Genomic DNA, 16,098 nt, shown 5'->3' on the forward strand with positions numbered 1-16,098 from the left:
ACCTGCGGACATGAAGAAGGTCGTCTACAGGCCGGGAGAGAGGCCTGGAGCAGATCCTCCCCTCAGAGCCCTCAAGAGGAACCAAGCCTGCCCACAACTGGACTTCTAACCGCAAGACCTGCGGAACAATGAATTTCTGCGATTGAAGCCCGTTTGTAGTACTTTGATGCCGCAGCCCCGGCCCACGGATGCACCCCCTGAGAGAACTCGGCTCCGGGGGCAGCAAGCTGGTCTTGTTCGCAGCTGTCCCACAACCCGCGGTGTCGGTACTGAGCCCGCGGCACTCCGCCCTCTAACGTTTCCGGTGTATCCATGAACCTGGAAGCTTTTCAGGGGAACAGAGTGTTGCGGGGTTAAGTGGATGAAATCCTTTCCCTCATTTCCAGAATGTTCGCGGAGCGCCGGCAAGTGGAATGTGTGCGGACTGACGGGTCAGAGGTCCTGCTCTCCAGGCCGCTGGAACCCGCACAACGCGCTCTTGGCTCTCAGCACAAAGACGCTGTACTTCGCAGGTCCCTCAGTGGGACTGAGAAGACCCCCGCCGAGCTCCAGCCTTCGGCAATCGCCGTTTCCTGGTATCTCGGTACTTGTAGTTTTGTCCACTCTGTCTTCGCGGGAGAAGGGAACGCTGAGACCACAACTCCCGTCACCGAGCGAGCGCCGACGCGGTCAGAGCGCAGCCTCCAGAGGGGAGCTGGCGCCATTGACTAACCTGCTAGCCGCAGGGCCCGCCTTCCTAAGCCCAGGAGCCCCTGTGATTGGTCAGCTGCCTCGCCTCTCACGGAGGGGGCGACAGGTGAATGAAAGGGGGGCGTGTCGGTGCGCGGAGCTCGACAGCCCGGCGGCTGGATCCCGCTGAAAGGTGAGAGCCAAGAAGCGGGTTCGCGCTGCAGCTTTCATTGGTTTGGGGAGGATTGGGGCGCCGCGAGAGGTCGGCCTTGGGTGGAGGGAGCGGGCAGGGAACTCCCCTCTAGGTCGGCCTCCTTTGGACCTCTCGGCCCTGGCTACTCCCGAGACCCCCTCCGCGTGAACCTGAGCTGGATGACCGACCCTCCCTCCCCTCCCGCGTGGGGAGGGGTAGCGTGGCGCGGCGGTAGCTGTCCCCCATTCGCTGGCATTGGGCTCTCCCTGGCGCGTCGTCCGGCTGTGTGGTCCTGGTGCCCGCCCATGGCGATGCGGGGGATGGGGCGGGGGGCGGGGGGGGGGGAGATGAGGACTTGGCCAGGCTGGGGCAGTGCTCACCTCAGCGATGGTCACTTTGTCTGCAGGAGGCCATGGGAGGGGCAAGGCCCCAGTTCCCCACCCTCAGGAGCCAAAGACAGGTCCAGTAACTGGTTCCCGTGATCTCCGCAGGGTCGTCTGGCTCTAGAAGGGGGCGGGGGGGGGATCCCCTTGTCTTGGGAACAGTTTAGCAGGTGAACCGAAGATGCAGTTGACCCCGAAATTTTTCCGGTGGAAATGGAAACTCTTCTCCTGTGTCGTTCCCCTCCATGCGTTGGGAGAGGAGTGACTTCCCCAACCCTTTTGGGGAGTCAGGTTGGGCATAGTGGTTAGCATGTCAACTCTGGAATGAAACTAATTTTGGTTCCAATCCCAGCTTGGGCGTGTAAGCTATAAATCTGACCCTCAATTTCCTCCCTTGAAAAGGAGGGTACAACGATTATATCTACTGCATTAGGTTATTGTGAGATAAAACTTAATGCTTGTAAAGTACTTCTTACAGTGCTTCATGAGGAGTGGTATTCAGTAAATGCTAGCAATCGATGAGCAGTTTCCTGTTTTCTTTTTAAGATTTTATGTATTTACTTAAAGATTTTATTTATTTATTTATTTATTTATTTATTTGAGACAGAGAGAGAGGTGGGGAGGGGCAGAGGGAGAGGGAGAAGCAGACTCCCCAGTGAGCAGGGAGCCCCATGCAGGGCTCTATCCCAGAACCTCGAGATCATGACTGGAGCTGAAGGCAGACAACCAACTGAGCCACTCAGGTGTCCCTTATTTATTTATTTTAGAGAGAGGGAGAGAGAGTGTGTGCGTGAGCGGTAAGGAGGAGCAGAACGGGAGGAAGTTGGAGGGGTAAGGATCTCAAGCTGGCTCTGTACTGAGCACTGAGCGGAGCCAGACCAGGCGCTTCATTAATCTCACGGCCCTGAAATCATGACCTGAGCCTGAAACCAACAGTCCAACGCTTAACCATTGAGCCACCCAGATGCGTACCCCCACTTTTTTTTTTTTTTTTTTTTTTTTTTTGATGAGCAGATATTCACTATTCTCAGGTTGCTGAGACTGAAGGAGTCTTATTAGAGTTAGTGAGTGGAATTCAAGTCTGGTTTTGGTACCTGAATGAAGATAGTGGTGGGATCCGGGTAGGATTCCCTGGGGAATGTGAGAGTATGTTACAGGCAGGAGTGTTGGCATGTGCTCTCTCCTGGAGGACGTGCACTGTACCTGGTTCATTTTTCTAATCCTGGCATCTTCCTTGTGTCAGACATTGTATGGAGCCAGTCACTGTTGAATTGAAACAGTGAGAGGGCTGGGGGGAAGAGAGGAGTCGCTGCCAGAGTGTGGCTAAATGTACTTTCTGAGAGCAGTACAGGCAGAGAGCTTTTTTCCAAGGAGAAGTAGTGATCCTCAGCATGTCGCGGGGATGTAGGACACTGAAGGCAAGTGATATGAATAACAATTTCCACCGTATATGCCAAGTATAGGGTTGGGGACAGACTTTTGCAAAGTTAGGGAGTATTTATGTGACCCAGTAGAATCTACATTATTTGGAGCAAGAAAGCCAAAGGAGATGGGTTTGGGTACCACTGCTGGAAAAGAGCATCTTCCAGTGAAAGATGGAAGTGCCCTGGAGATAAAACCATTCTTCAGGCTAAGAGGCGTTGTACCTACACTGGTTTATCTCCCTGGTTTGCCAACTTCTTATCCCTCTGCCCTTCCTCCTTTCTCCCCTTTGTTTAAAAAGAGAAAATGAAAGAAATACATACGCTTAGTAAAACACCCTAACAGTATAGAGAGGTTGAAAACAAAGAGCGAAGGTCCCTCCACATACCTCTTACCCTTAATCGCTCTTCTCAAGCGTATCTGCTGTGAACTCGTGCTTGTATAACCTTATGGAGGAAAAATCCATGCATATGTGGACAGGATCATATAGTACATTTTGTTTTGCATCTTGCCTTTCTCTCTCTCTCTTTCTTTTTAAAAAAGATTTTATTTGTCAGAGAGAGAGAGCACAGGCAGGCAGAGGCAGAGAGAGAAGCAGGCTCCCCGCTGAGCAAGGAGCCCAATGCGGGACTCGATTCTAGGACCCTGGGATCATGACCTGAGTCGAAGGCAGTGGCTTAACAGACTGAGCCACCCAGGCGCCCCTTGCCTTTTTCTCTTAATGTATCTTGGTGACCTTTCCATAATGAACACACACAACTCTAGCTCATTAAAAACGTGGTTGCATAGTATTCACCTGTGTGATTGTACCTCATTGATTTAACTTGTCCCCTACTGGTGGACATTTCAGATCATTTTTACTTTTGCGCTAGTACAAAAACCTCGTGAATGGACATCTTTGAACTTGTAATTTGGTGTTTTTTGGCAACATATCCGAAAGTTTAAATTTTTACATTGAAATGTCTGGGACAAAAGAAGTGTGCATTTAAAAAAAATTTTACATTTTATATTTATTTATTTATTTATTTATTTTTAAATTTTGAGAGAGAGAGAGAGCACATACATGAGCCGGGCAGGGGGTAGGGACAAGGGCAGAGGGGGAAGGAAAGAGAGAGAATCTTAAGCAGGCTCCACGCTGGACCTAACTACCGGCTTGACTCAGGACTTGATCTCACAACCCTGAGATTGTGCCCTGAGCCAAAATCAAGAGTCAGGTGCTTGACCCACTGAGCCACCCAGTTACCCCCAAAGAAGTGTGCATTTAAAGTTTTTTTTTTAAGATTTTATTTATTTATTTGGCAGAGATAGAGAGAGGGAACACAAGCAAGGGGAGTGGGAGAGGGAGAAGCTGGCTTCCTGCTGAGCAGAGAGCCCATTGAGGGACTCCATCTCAGGACCCTGGGATCATGACCTGAGCTGAAGGCAGAAGCTTAATAGCTGAGCCACTGAGGTGCCCCTAAGTTTTAATAAATATTGCCAAATTCCTCTCTGAAATGGTGTTCCAAATTACATCTGCATCAACAGTGGATAGTAGCACATTGAAAAAATGTGATTTTTACCAGTCTGATAGGCTTTCTTTTGGTTCTTTTTCTTTTTCTTTCTTTCTTTCTTTTTTAACATTTTGTTTATTTATTTGAGAGGGAGAGTATGAGCGGGGTAGGGAAGAGCAGAGGGAGAGGGAGAAGCTGACTTCCCATTGAGCAGGGAGTGTGACAGCTGGGCTCTATGCCAGGACCAATTCTAGGACCGATCCCAGAACCCTGGGATCATGACCTGAGCAGAAGGCAGATGCTTAACCAACTGAGCCACCCAGGCGCCCCTTTCTTTCAGTTCTGAAGAAGAGTGGAGTGTGATACTGAAATGTTGCATTTTCTTATATATGTTTTTCCCTTCATATATTTTTTTAAGATTTTACTTATTTATTTGAATGACGAAGATCACAAGTAGGCAGAGAAGCAGGCAGAGAGAGAGGAGGAAGGAGGCTCTCCGCAGAGCGGAGAGCCCGATGCGGGGCTCGATCCCAGGACCCTGGGATCATGACCTGAGCCGAAGGCAGAGGCTTTAACCCACTAAGCCACCCAGGTGCCCCTCCCTTCATATTTTGATAGCCAAAGGCAAGGGCAGGAACTGCAGGGAAGGCTTGGCTGGAGCAGTCAGAAGAGGTGGGAATGACAGTGAAACCTTAGTCCTGGACAAATTTCAGGGTTGATATTTTTGGGAATAGTAGAATTGTGCAGCTATTTGGCAGTTTTCCTCCTTTCTGAACCAAATGTTAATTTTAACTACTTTGTTTAAGAAAAAAATTCCAGAAATTATGACATAACTTCCTTGACTTTAAAATGAATATAAACAGATAAGAATCATCTCGATGACTTAGGCCCATCAATATGGCTATATTTAGTGCTACAGGCTATAATTTAGTGCTGTCCTTAGGCCATTTTGAATATGTAGGAGCATTTAATATGCTTAGCTACATGGCCTTAGGTTGATATTTTGAAAAAAATTCCTGGTTCTATTTTTTTTTTTAAAGATTTTATTTATTTATTTGACAGACAGAGATCACAAGTAGGCAGAGAGGCAGGCAGAGAGAGAGAGGAGGAGGAAGCAGGCTCCCCGCTAAGCAGAGAGCCCGATGTGGGGCTCAATCCCAGGACCCTGGGATCATGACCTGAGCCGAAGGCAGAGGCTTTAACCCACTGAGCCACCCAGGATCCCCCCCTGGTTCTATTTTTAAAGTAACTTTTTTACCTTTTCCTAGCTGTCAGTTCTCACTTTTGTCAGTTTACTTGCTTAGAGACACTCTTCTACTTCTCTCCCTATTGGGTTGTCTAGTTTCTAAACTTAATGCATCACTTGCTATAAATACATAGAAAGTAGGTGTGAATAGCCACTTAATAAGGTTGTTGGGGGTCTGGTCTGTGCAATTAGTCTGTCTGTGCAATTAGTACACAGACCTTGGGGAGTCTCTTTTCCCAGTGGAAGGGCCCTTTTTGTAGGGAGGGAGTGTCTGATTTCTGGCTGTGTGAGTTATGGTTTTGTTGCATTGTAGAAAGGAAGAGTGCTAAGGAGTTGGTTGTGGTTGGCAGCTCCAACTAGGCCTTTGTGATTCCAGTAGAGGGAGATGATGTACTTGGTTGTAGATACTTCTCTGTGCTCCATGTGTCAGTATGGAAAAGGAATAGTTGATGGCCAAGGTGATGGCCAAGTTTGGCTGCTTGTTGCTCAAAAGACCACTACTCAAGAGAGGAGCCTGGCCACCTGGGGAGAAGGCGGGCTCTTGTCCAAAAGCCAACTCTGAGTTTTCTGCCTGGCCTAGAGATTTTTTTTTTTTTAAGATTTTACTAGGGCACCTGGGGGCCTGCTTCCCCCTCTATCTCTGCCTGCTGTTCTGCCTACTTGTGATCTCTCTCTCTCTGTCAAAGAAATAAATAAAATCTTTTAAAAAAGTATTGATTTCTTTGACAGAGAGAGACACACAGCGAGACAGGAAACACCAGCAGGGGGAGTGGGAGAGGGAGAAGCGGGGGTGGGGGGGGGGGGGGGGGGGGGGAGGGGGGGGGGCTTGAAACCAGGACCCTGGAGACACTTCACAACTGAGCCACCCAGGTGCCCTGGCCTAGAGATTTTTATTTTTATTTATTTATCTTTTTTAAAAGATTTCATTTATTTATTTGTCAGAGTGAGCACAGGCAGACAGAGTGGCAGGCAGAGGCAGACGGAGAAGCAGACTCCCGCTGAGCAAAGAGCCCAATGTGGGACTTGATGCCAGGATGCTGGGATCATGACCTGAGCTGAAGGCAGCGGCTTAACCAACTGAGCCACCCAGGCATCCCTGGCCTAGAGATTTTTAAAGGGGTTTAATCAGTTAAGGGAGTTCAGTGGTCTTTGACATTTCTTGATGATATGAAACTCAATGATGCTAGCTACAGAATTATCTCAGTACACAGAGGTTGTGCAAGAAGGTCTGGCTCCTGGCTACCCCGGGGTTGTGCAAGAGTACTCTGATCTTTCTGCAAAGGAGGGCAAGGTTTACAGATGCGCAAAGGGAGGTCAGTAGAGTCATCTGCGTGACCTTAAAAAAGAAAAACATTTTGTTAAAAGATTGCCAGGCTAATCAGAAAGCTGAGGCAGCTTCAAACAGACTTGCTGGCCCCTGTGGCCTGGGAGAGTTCTCTGGTTCATTTTCCAAGGCCAGTGGTCTGCAAATCTCAAAGAAAGCAAATGAGTTTGGTCATAGATCAAGGGCCTTAGGTCGGTAAGCAAGGAGTTGTGTTAACTTGAAGCACATTAACCCTTAAGACCAGCTACAGTGCTGTGGCGGGATGGCTCTGTGGTTTGTGTGATGGGAAGCAATGGAAGCGAGAGCTCAGTGAAGAAGGTCAGTGTCTGTCTTTCTCATCAGCCGTAGGGTTTTAAACTTGATTTATACCTGTTCTACTCAGCAGTTAAGCAGGGAGTCTTCCGGGATGCCTGGGTGTCTCAGTTGGCTAAGCATCTACCTTTGGCTCAGGTCATGATCCCAGGGTCCTGGGATCGAGTCCCGTATCGGGCTTTTTGCTCAGCAGGAAGCCTGCTTCTCCCTCTGCCTGCTCTGCCTGTTGCTCCCCCTGCTTGTGCTCTCTCTCTCTCTCTGACAAATAAATAAATATATATATATATAATTTTTTTTTTTTAAAAGAAGGGAGTCTTCCTTTGTACTTAGCCAACCTCCTTCGTCCAGAGCACTCTGCCAGGTTCTGTGAGGCATAGCAAATGAGCTAAGATGTGGCTCATACCTTCAAAGGCTTGGAGTCCACTGATATTCAAGGGACAGGACATTTTAAAATTTGAGGGAATGAACCAATGGCAGTGGACTGTCAGTTGGGAGTCTCTCATTTGCAAGAGATAGAAAACCCAACTCAGACCAGCTAAGGCAAAAAGAGACTTAATTGGCTTCTGGCCCAGCATGAGTTGGGGCTCAGATGGTGTCCCTGTTCCTCCTGCCTGAGCTGGACTATCTTCTTTGTCAGGCTGGCTCCCCTGGTGGCGAGGCAGCATCTCAGAAGAGATGGAACCCCCAGTAAACGCGCATTGCTTTTCATTGCTCTGACCAAGCCACGTGGCCATGTCTGAGCTAATTCCTGCACTCAGAAGGTGGGATACCTTAGGGCGCCTGGGTGGCTCAGTGGGTTAAAGCCTCTGCCTTCTGCTCGGGTCATGATCCCAGGGTCCTGGGATCAAACACGCATCTGGTTCTCTGCTTAGTAGGGAGCCTGCTTCCTCCTCTCTCTCTCTCTGCCTACTTGTGATCTCTGTCCGTCAAATAAATAAATAAAATCTCGAAAAAAAAAAAAGCAGGTGAGATACCTTGATTGTGTTAGCCTCTGTTCTATCTAGAGCCTGGGGGGATGGCACCAGCTTGATGCAAATCACCTTGGCCAAGAATGGGGGAGGGGTGGATCTCTCAGCCCGACAGGGCACTAAAACGGTAAGAATGGTGACTGCATGCTGGCTAGCCCAAGAATCTACCATGCTTCCTTGAAGGGATGATAATAGGGGTGTGCTGAGATAGGCGAGTATAGATAGTCTCCAAGTTCCATGCCAGGATTGAGCTGTAAGTATTAGATTTGGGAATTATCTATATTTTGAGTCTTGAAGAAAGTAGAGTGTAGACATAAGAGCAGAAACTCCAGGGGATAACTGACCTGGTTTTGAGTCTTGGCTCTGTTCCAGCTGGGTCATCTCCTACCTTCTCTAAGTCTCCGATTTCCTTATCAGAAAAATGGGGACAGCATGGATCTTTTATCATTGGCTTTTTATAAAAATTCATTGAGAGAGTCCATGTAAAATGTGCAGTTTGTCCTGGTTATTTTTGTTGTTTTTCATAAATTCACCCCGTGGGACCACCTCTAGATTTTTGTTAGATCCCCAAATAGCAGGTATCATAAAGACACTATTGAATCGGTGTTTGGGAGAAGAATGAGGAAAAAAAAATTAAAGCTGAGCATCTTATTTGTAAGGTTGGGATTGGTGAATTAACTGGAAAAAAAATTCTTGGCAGAGATACAGGCCACGCCAGAGCAGCCGCCGCTGGTGGAGCAATGGAGATGCAGTCCTATTACGCGAAGCTGTTGGGGGAGCTGAATGAACAGCGCAAGCGGGACTTTTTCTGTGACTGCAGCATCATTGTGGAAGGGCGGATCTTCAAGGCCCACAGGAACATTCTGTTTGCCAACAGCGGCTACTTCCGAGCCCTGCTCATTCACTACATTCAGGACAGCGGGCGGCCCAGCACAGCGTCCCTGGACATCGTCACCTCCGACGCTTTCTCCACGATCTTAGACTTCCTGTACTCTGGCAAGCTGGATCTGTGCGGGGAGAACGTGATCGAAGTGATGTCGGCTGCCAGCTACCTGCAGATGAACGACGTGGTGAACTTCTGCAAGACGTACATCAGGTCGTCCCTCGATATCTGCCGGAAGATGGAGAAGGAGGCGGCAGCGGCTGCAGCGGCGGCCACGGGGGCTCATCAGGGTGATGGTGGAAGCCCTAGTTCAGGCAGGGAAGGGACCTCCTGCGATGCCAAGAGCTTGGGCTCCTCCACAGCCGAGGGAGAGGAGAGCGTGGGCTGTCCCAGAGAGTCCCCTTGCAGTGACTGCAGAAGCGGCCACCGGCTGGGACAGGTGGTGAAGGACAGCCAGGGCAGCGGCCCCGCTGACCATGACCTCTCTATTCTGCCCAAACAGATAGAGCCCAAGGTAGAGTTTGACGCTGACGAGGTGGAGGTAGAGGGCGGCGAGCCGCTGCCGCCCTATGCCACCCCGCTCGGCCTGGCCCACATGGACGAGGCTCTGCCCGGTGGCCAGGCCGTGGACTTGGCTTACGGTAACTACCACGTGAAGCAGTTCCTGGAGGCACTCCTGCGCAACAGTGTGGTCCCCAGCAAAGACGAGCCAGACCATCCCTTTTCTCGGAGTTTGGAGGGAAGACCGGATGGTGCACCAGGAGCCATTAGTTCCATGATGGATGTCCACACGGACTGGTATGGGGAGGACTCAGGTGAGCTCCATGAGCATTCAGCATCTCTGCTGGTCCTTCAGCATGCGCACCTGGGCCTTGTCGGCTCCGAGCATCATGGTCATTGTCATTGCCACTGCCGTCATCATCCTGTCATCTCCACCACCATGATTACTGCCACATTATCCCTACCCCCACCAAGAGGTATTCATTGAGCACCTGCTGTATGTAGAGCATTGTCTCTTCCTCCGTGGTAGTATTCTACCTCTACGACTTGGGTCAAATCAGCCAATCTCTTTGGAGCTGTTTTGTTTAGGAGGTAATCATCCCTGCCTTGCCTTTCTCACAGGGTTGAGGACCGAATGAAAAGGTTCTCAGCATTTTTTCTCATGTATGATCACATGTTCCAGACAGGTAAGAGACTGATATTTCTGTGAGGCACTTAGTGTGTCATGGTCAATGGTGCTGTCTACCTGAGAATATCTAAAATGCATTGGTATTTGGCTTTATGTGAGTAAGTTTCTTATATCCTTTGGTAGGCTTTAAAAAATAATTAATAGTAATAACCTGTTATTAATATATTATAATTATAATTAATAATAATCAACATATTGATACTATATAATAATCTTTTAATTATTAATGTTGATATTTCCAAAGACATGTGTGTTTTAATTAAATCATCAACCTTAAACTAGCTTTTATATAAAATATTTTCCTTTGGTAGGCTTTTGTGTTTTAAGAGCACTTTGTTGTCTCCCTGAACAACTCTGAGAGATGAGTTGACGTGACTAACTCCTCTTAACAGGCGGGGTAATTGTGTTGCAAAATGTCTTGTAGAAGATTGAAATAGACTTGGCTGCCACCTTACTGATGAAAGTACCCTATAGCTTCCAGAACCTCAAGCCAAGAAATTAATGAATCCCAGTTTAAATTCACTCTTCAATACTGAACAGTGAAAGCACTTTAGATAAAGGAGATCAGCCACTTTTATTCGTTACTAAATGGCTATCTCGAGATGTTTAATTTCATTTTTTAAAGCAAGAACACTGTATGTCTGATTACAACTAGGCTTGAAAACTCGAGAAAATACTGTTTCCGAGCCTCAGGGACACTGGCTTAACCAGCATTTAGAAGGTAGTGGCTGTTTTCATGAACACGCTGTAGGAACAGCTTGACATCTCATTTCCGTGCAGAATAGCACTTCACAGACAGTGACCATACTTTTACATCCATTAGACCCTCATGAATTTGGCAGAAGAGTGGAGAAACTGAGACCCATGAGGGTTTGGGGGAATTTCCTAAGAATGCAGAGCTGGTAAGTGGTAGAGCTAAAGCGAGAAACCTGGGCTGGCTTCATTTTATTCAGACACACCGTGCAGACAGCACAAATGAACAGAGGATATCAGTGCTATGATTTTACCTTTCAGCCTCTCTGCCTATAAGCACAAACATTAAAAAAGAATAATGCAGCCATATGCCCTTGTCGTTTAAGTCCAGTCGATCAGTCTGTAAAGTCAGGTTTCCAACTAGAAGGTGCTGTGGTCAAGGCAGCCACCCTGGCCCCTGGCCATGCCAAGGTCTGCCAAGTTTTGATCCCACTCACATGGATCCTGGGCAAATGTATTCCGAATGTCAAGGCGAAGAGTAGGACTGATGTGTTCGGTCATTCATTTATTTGCTCAGATATTTAAGGACCTTCATGGTAAAGATACAAAGGTGAGTCAGGCACGGATTCAGCCCTCAAAGTGCTGGCGTTGTCTTTGAGGAGGTAAGATGTGTGTCACTGCCATCACTTGATAGAGAGACACTAGAGCTGGAAGGCGGATGGAGGTGTGACTTTCACAGTAGTCCAAAACAGGAGAACTGGCTTCTGCCTGGGAGATCAGGGAGGCATTATGAAAGTGGCCTCTGAGGCTAAGGAAAGGGGAGAAATTGATTGGATTGATTATTGGGCCCAATTATGGGAAACCTTAAATGCTAAGAGGTGAGGTTTTGTCTGTAGGCGCAGGGGAATTTTTTGGTAGTTACTGAGCTTGGGGGTGTGCAGGTCCTGTGCTTGGGGGAGATTAATTTGGCCTCAGCACCAGATGGTGTGGAAATGGGAGTTGAGGGCAGGGAGACAGTCAGGCGGGTGTCGCGATCATTCTGTATCCATACCTCTAGGTCCAACCATGTTGTTGCAAATGACAAGATCTCATCCTTTTTTATGTCTGAGGAATATTCCACCGTGTGTGTGTGTGTATGTGTGCACACACACATACTTTCTAAAATCACAATTTCTTTATCCATCCATCTATCAATAGACACAGGCTGCTTCCATATCTTAGCTATAGTAAATCATGCTGCAATAAACATGGGGGCCCAGATATCTTTTCAAGTTAGTATTTTTGTGTTCTTTGGGTAAATTCCCCATAGTGGGATTGGAGAGACCTACATACTGTTTTCCACAGTGGCTGTGCCACTTTGCATCCCACCAGCAGTGCACAAGGGTTCCTTTTTCTTCACATGCTTGCCAACACTTGGTAGTTCTTTTTGATTCTAGTCATTCTGACAGGTGTAAGATGGTAGCTCACTGTGGTGTTGATTTGTATTTTCCTGATGATAAGTGATATTAAGCATCTTTTCCTATGTCTGATGGCCATTCCATATGTCCTCTTTGGAAGAGTGTCTACTCAAGTCCTTTGCCTATTTTTTAATCAGATTGGTTTTTATTTTTATTTTTTTAATTTTTTAAAAAGATTTTATTTATTTATTCGATAGAGATCACAAGTAGGCAGAGAAGCAGGCAGAGAGAGAGGGGGAAACAGGCTCCCTGCTGAGCAGAGAGCCTGATGCAGGGGTCAATCCAGGACCCTGAGATCATGACCTGAGCCAAAGGCAGAGGCTTTAACCCTCTGAGCCACCCAGGTGCCCAAGAGATGCTATCTTATTTAGTGTTGACAAGGAAAGCCTTTCTAACAAGTTGCCTTTGAGAAGAAACTGCAAGGGAGGGGGAGAGCAAACTGCAAGGCAAATCAGAGAGAAGAACATTCTGGGTGAGTGAAGAGCAAGGTGCAAAGGCCCAGGAGCGGGTCACAGTTGGCAAGTGAACGAGAGGAACCTCAGGGTGCTGCTGGGGCTGGAGTGGAGTGGGCAAGGCAGAGAGTGCCAGGGGATGAGGTCAGACCAGGTGGACTCCTAAAGTCCAGGAGAAGGCCTTTGGGTCTTCCTCTGAGAAAGGACACCACTAGAGGGTCTCAGCTGAGAGTGACTTGAAGTGCCATATCGTAAAAGGATCGCTGTGGGTAGTGTATGTCGTAATCTCCAAAGTGGTCTTCTTGGCTAGGACTGTACTACCTCTCAAGGTCGAACAGACCAGATTTCCTAATGGCTTGTATGAGTGGTATGAGAAAAAGAGAAGTTAAGGGTGATCCTCAGGTCTGTAGCTCGAGTAGTTGATTTAAACATGTTATGTTTGCGATGCCTCTTGGATCTCCAGATGGAGATGTTCACTAAGCAGTTGCATCCTGTCTGCTTGGGGTTTCAGGGGTGGGGGGAATCACAGCTGAGCTATACATTTGGAAGTCATTAATGGGTCCATGGAATTTGAAACCTATAGATCCCGTGAACTTATGGGTGTAGAGGGAGAAGTCAAGAGATTTACGCACTGTGCCCTGGGATACTCCAACATGTAGAGGTCAGAAAAATAGGGCCCGGTCAAGGAGATGGGGAGGGGGCAGGCAGGGAGGTAGGAGGAGAATCGAGAGTGATGGGTGTGCCAGGAGGAGAAAGTGTTTCAGGAGAAAGGAGACATAAGCTATGTCCAGGTCTGCATGGAGGCAGAGAGAGAACTGATCACTGGGGAGTTCATTGGCAGGCTTGACCAGAGTAGTGTCGATGATGGCGGGGGGTGGGGGTGGCAAGAGACCAAAGTGCTTGAAACAGAGCTGGGGAAGTAGAGGTGAAGACAGTGAGTATTGATGCTTCTTTCAAGTGGTTTTGCTGGGAAGAGGACAGAGAAGTGCGCCAGCAGCTGAAGGGGTATATGAGGTCAAGGTTTTTATGAAGGTGGAGGTTCTAAAAGCCTGTTTGTTTAGTGATGGGAACGATCCAGGAAAGGAAGATAACTGATGGTGGGAGAGAGAGACATTTGATAGAGTGCGGGCCGGCGGGGTTCCTGTCCAGTGGTGAGGATGGTCTGGTGGAGGACAGTTGATTCATAGGAACAGGAGTGGAAGCAGACCTTATGTGTTCAGGGGTGTGGGGGAAGGCTTGGGGGTGGCTGGGAGCATGTAGAGGTTCTCTTCTGATTGCTTCTCATAAGTTAGAAGCAAAGGTGGGGGCGCCTGGGTGGTTCAGATGGTTAAGTGTCTGTCTTCAGCTTAGGTCATGATCTCAGGGTCTTGGGATCGAACCCCACGTCAGGCTCCCTGCTCAGTAGGGAGTCTGCTTCTTCCTCTCCTTCTGTCTCTCTCCTCTCTTTTTCTCTGTCTCTCAAATAAATACATAAAATCTTAAAAAGAAGAAGCAGTAGCAGCAGCAAGGACAGCGCGGAAAGGGAGGAGGGGACAGTGAGGGGGTGGAGACCTGAGCAGAGGGAGGGTGTGGAATAGTCCCCGAGGAGTGGGAGAGAGTGAGTCAGGGGAATATTTAGGGTGCTTGGGCAGAACCAAGGGCTCTGATATTGGTGCTCAGAGGGTGACGGTTAGATGGATTCAAAGCGAGACCAGAACACACAGTTGTGTATATTTCACCGGTGATGTTAACTTGCCTTGTTTCAGGTATGGAATGGGCATAGACTTGTATTTAACCAGAATTTAGGTTTAACCAGGTGAATACAGACAGAGGGAGAGAGAGGACCCAGGCAGTTAAGGGTGGATGTGAAGGAGTGATTTCAGTGATGGACTGGGGGCACTGTACTGGGGAAGTAGAGGCATAAGGCCCCAAGGAGGGGAAGGACAGTAAAATGGTGGCAGAGTCTATTGGCTTGGTCCCAACTGAGAAGGGGCACTTAGGGGGTGAGCTGGAAACCTATGAAATAGGAATTGGAAAGTGGGGTGCTTGATATGTGGCCTGTGGAGCAAATGCAGCTATTGGAAATATCTGGGTAGGGGGCCATGATTCTCCCTCTCAGCTACACACTAGGCAGAGGGCTTTAAAAATCTAAAGTGAATTCATTACTTTCTTGTCTATGCTTCTTCATCATTTGGACTTTGCACGTGTTATATTACATTGCATGAATTTGTTTACATGTCTTTCTTTCATGCCAGACTCAACATCTTGAGGGAAGAAATGGGTGTCTTGGTAAAGATGGACCTTGTTAGCACAGCGTCTGGCATGTATAGGTGTTCAAATGAACGGTTGTATTGGTGAGATCAGACCATGAGAGAGGAAGGAAAGTGTGGTAATTCTTACTTTTCTGATGAAGATAGAGTTAACAGTTGGTCTTTCCAAGGACTAATGCTGGACCCATTTTACATAATGTTTTGGTAGATAATTGAGAAGAAAAATAAAGTGTAATGCCAGGCTAGTGGGATTGGATAGCAGGAAGATTCCACAACACTGGAGGAGTGAGCAGGAAACTGGCATCTTCGACCCAATGCGCTCAGTGAGAAATTAAATAATCCAACATACATAGGTAATTACGAGCCAAGAGCTGCTGCTTTATTCTAGAAAACAGGTTTTGGAGTCACTATAGATGATGCAAAATGTTAGGCATTATCAGGCTGGGAATTCAAGACGGGAGAAAATAATCTCCACCCTTGGGTTGAGTTGTGTTGAGAATGACGATGGGTTCTCACTTGGGATTCGGCTTGCCATACATTTGGCAGCACCTCCAAAAAGATAAAGCCCAGGTAGTTATCCTGAGAAGGTCCCAGAGAAAAGGAGCTACTCCGGTGTTGAGAGAAACCGCAGAGCCTGGACTACTTCATGAATAAAGAAACACCAAGGAGAGGATGATGGTAACAAAAATGGCTGACATTTCTGAGCTCTTACTATGTGCTAGGTGCTGTGCTCTAGCTATTACTTCATTTCATTCACAGTCTTTTAAGGTGGGAACTAGTATCATCCCTATTTTACAGATGAGAAAAGTGAGGCACAGAGAAGTTAAGGGAGTTGTCCAAAGTCATATGGCTGGTAAATGGAGGAGCGGGGACTTGAACCCAGATTTCAATGCCTGGAAATCCTGAGTCACTAATGCCTTCCTGTAGGATGTGGTATGACCAAAGTCTATTAAATCCTGAAGGTTGTGGATAGAGGGGACACGTCTTGGAATACTGTAGTAAAGGTACTTGGGAAACTTGAAAGAACAGTTTTGTATGTGGGGGGATAATCGTGTTGTCACCTTAATGGTTGTACAAGCAAGGTGGGGAAAAAAAGAGTTGCAAAAAGATTTAAGTGAACCTCTGGATGTTTGACGATTTCGGATCTATAGACTTTTTTTTTTTTTTT

The 16,098-nt window shown here is 47.6% G+C and overlaps 1 protein-coding gene across 1 annotated transcript in view; it reads left to right on the forward strand.

Annotated features, from left to right (window-relative positions):
• Positions 1-800: 800 nt before the first annotated feature.
• Positions 801-16,098, forward strand: part of LOC111142818 (zinc finger and BTB domain containing 8B) — a 20,336-nt gene continuing 5,038 nt past the window's right edge. The window contains exons 1-2 of the mRNA XM_022496141.1: positions 801-862; positions 8,708-9,705. Of these exons, the coding sequence (XP_022351849.1) occupies positions 801-862; positions 8,708-9,705 (1,060 nt within the window). The remainder of the gene's footprint in view (positions 863-8,707; positions 9,706-16,098) is intronic.

The sequence above is a fragment of the Enhydra lutris genome, unplaced genomic scaffold, assembly GCF_002288905.1.
Source record: "Enhydra lutris kenyoni isolate GAN:26980312 unplaced genomic scaffold, ASM228890v2 scaffoldscaffold9, whole genome shotgun sequence".
Lineage (NCBI taxonomy): Eukaryota > Metazoa > Chordata > Mammalia > Carnivora > Mustelidae > Enhydra > Enhydra lutris.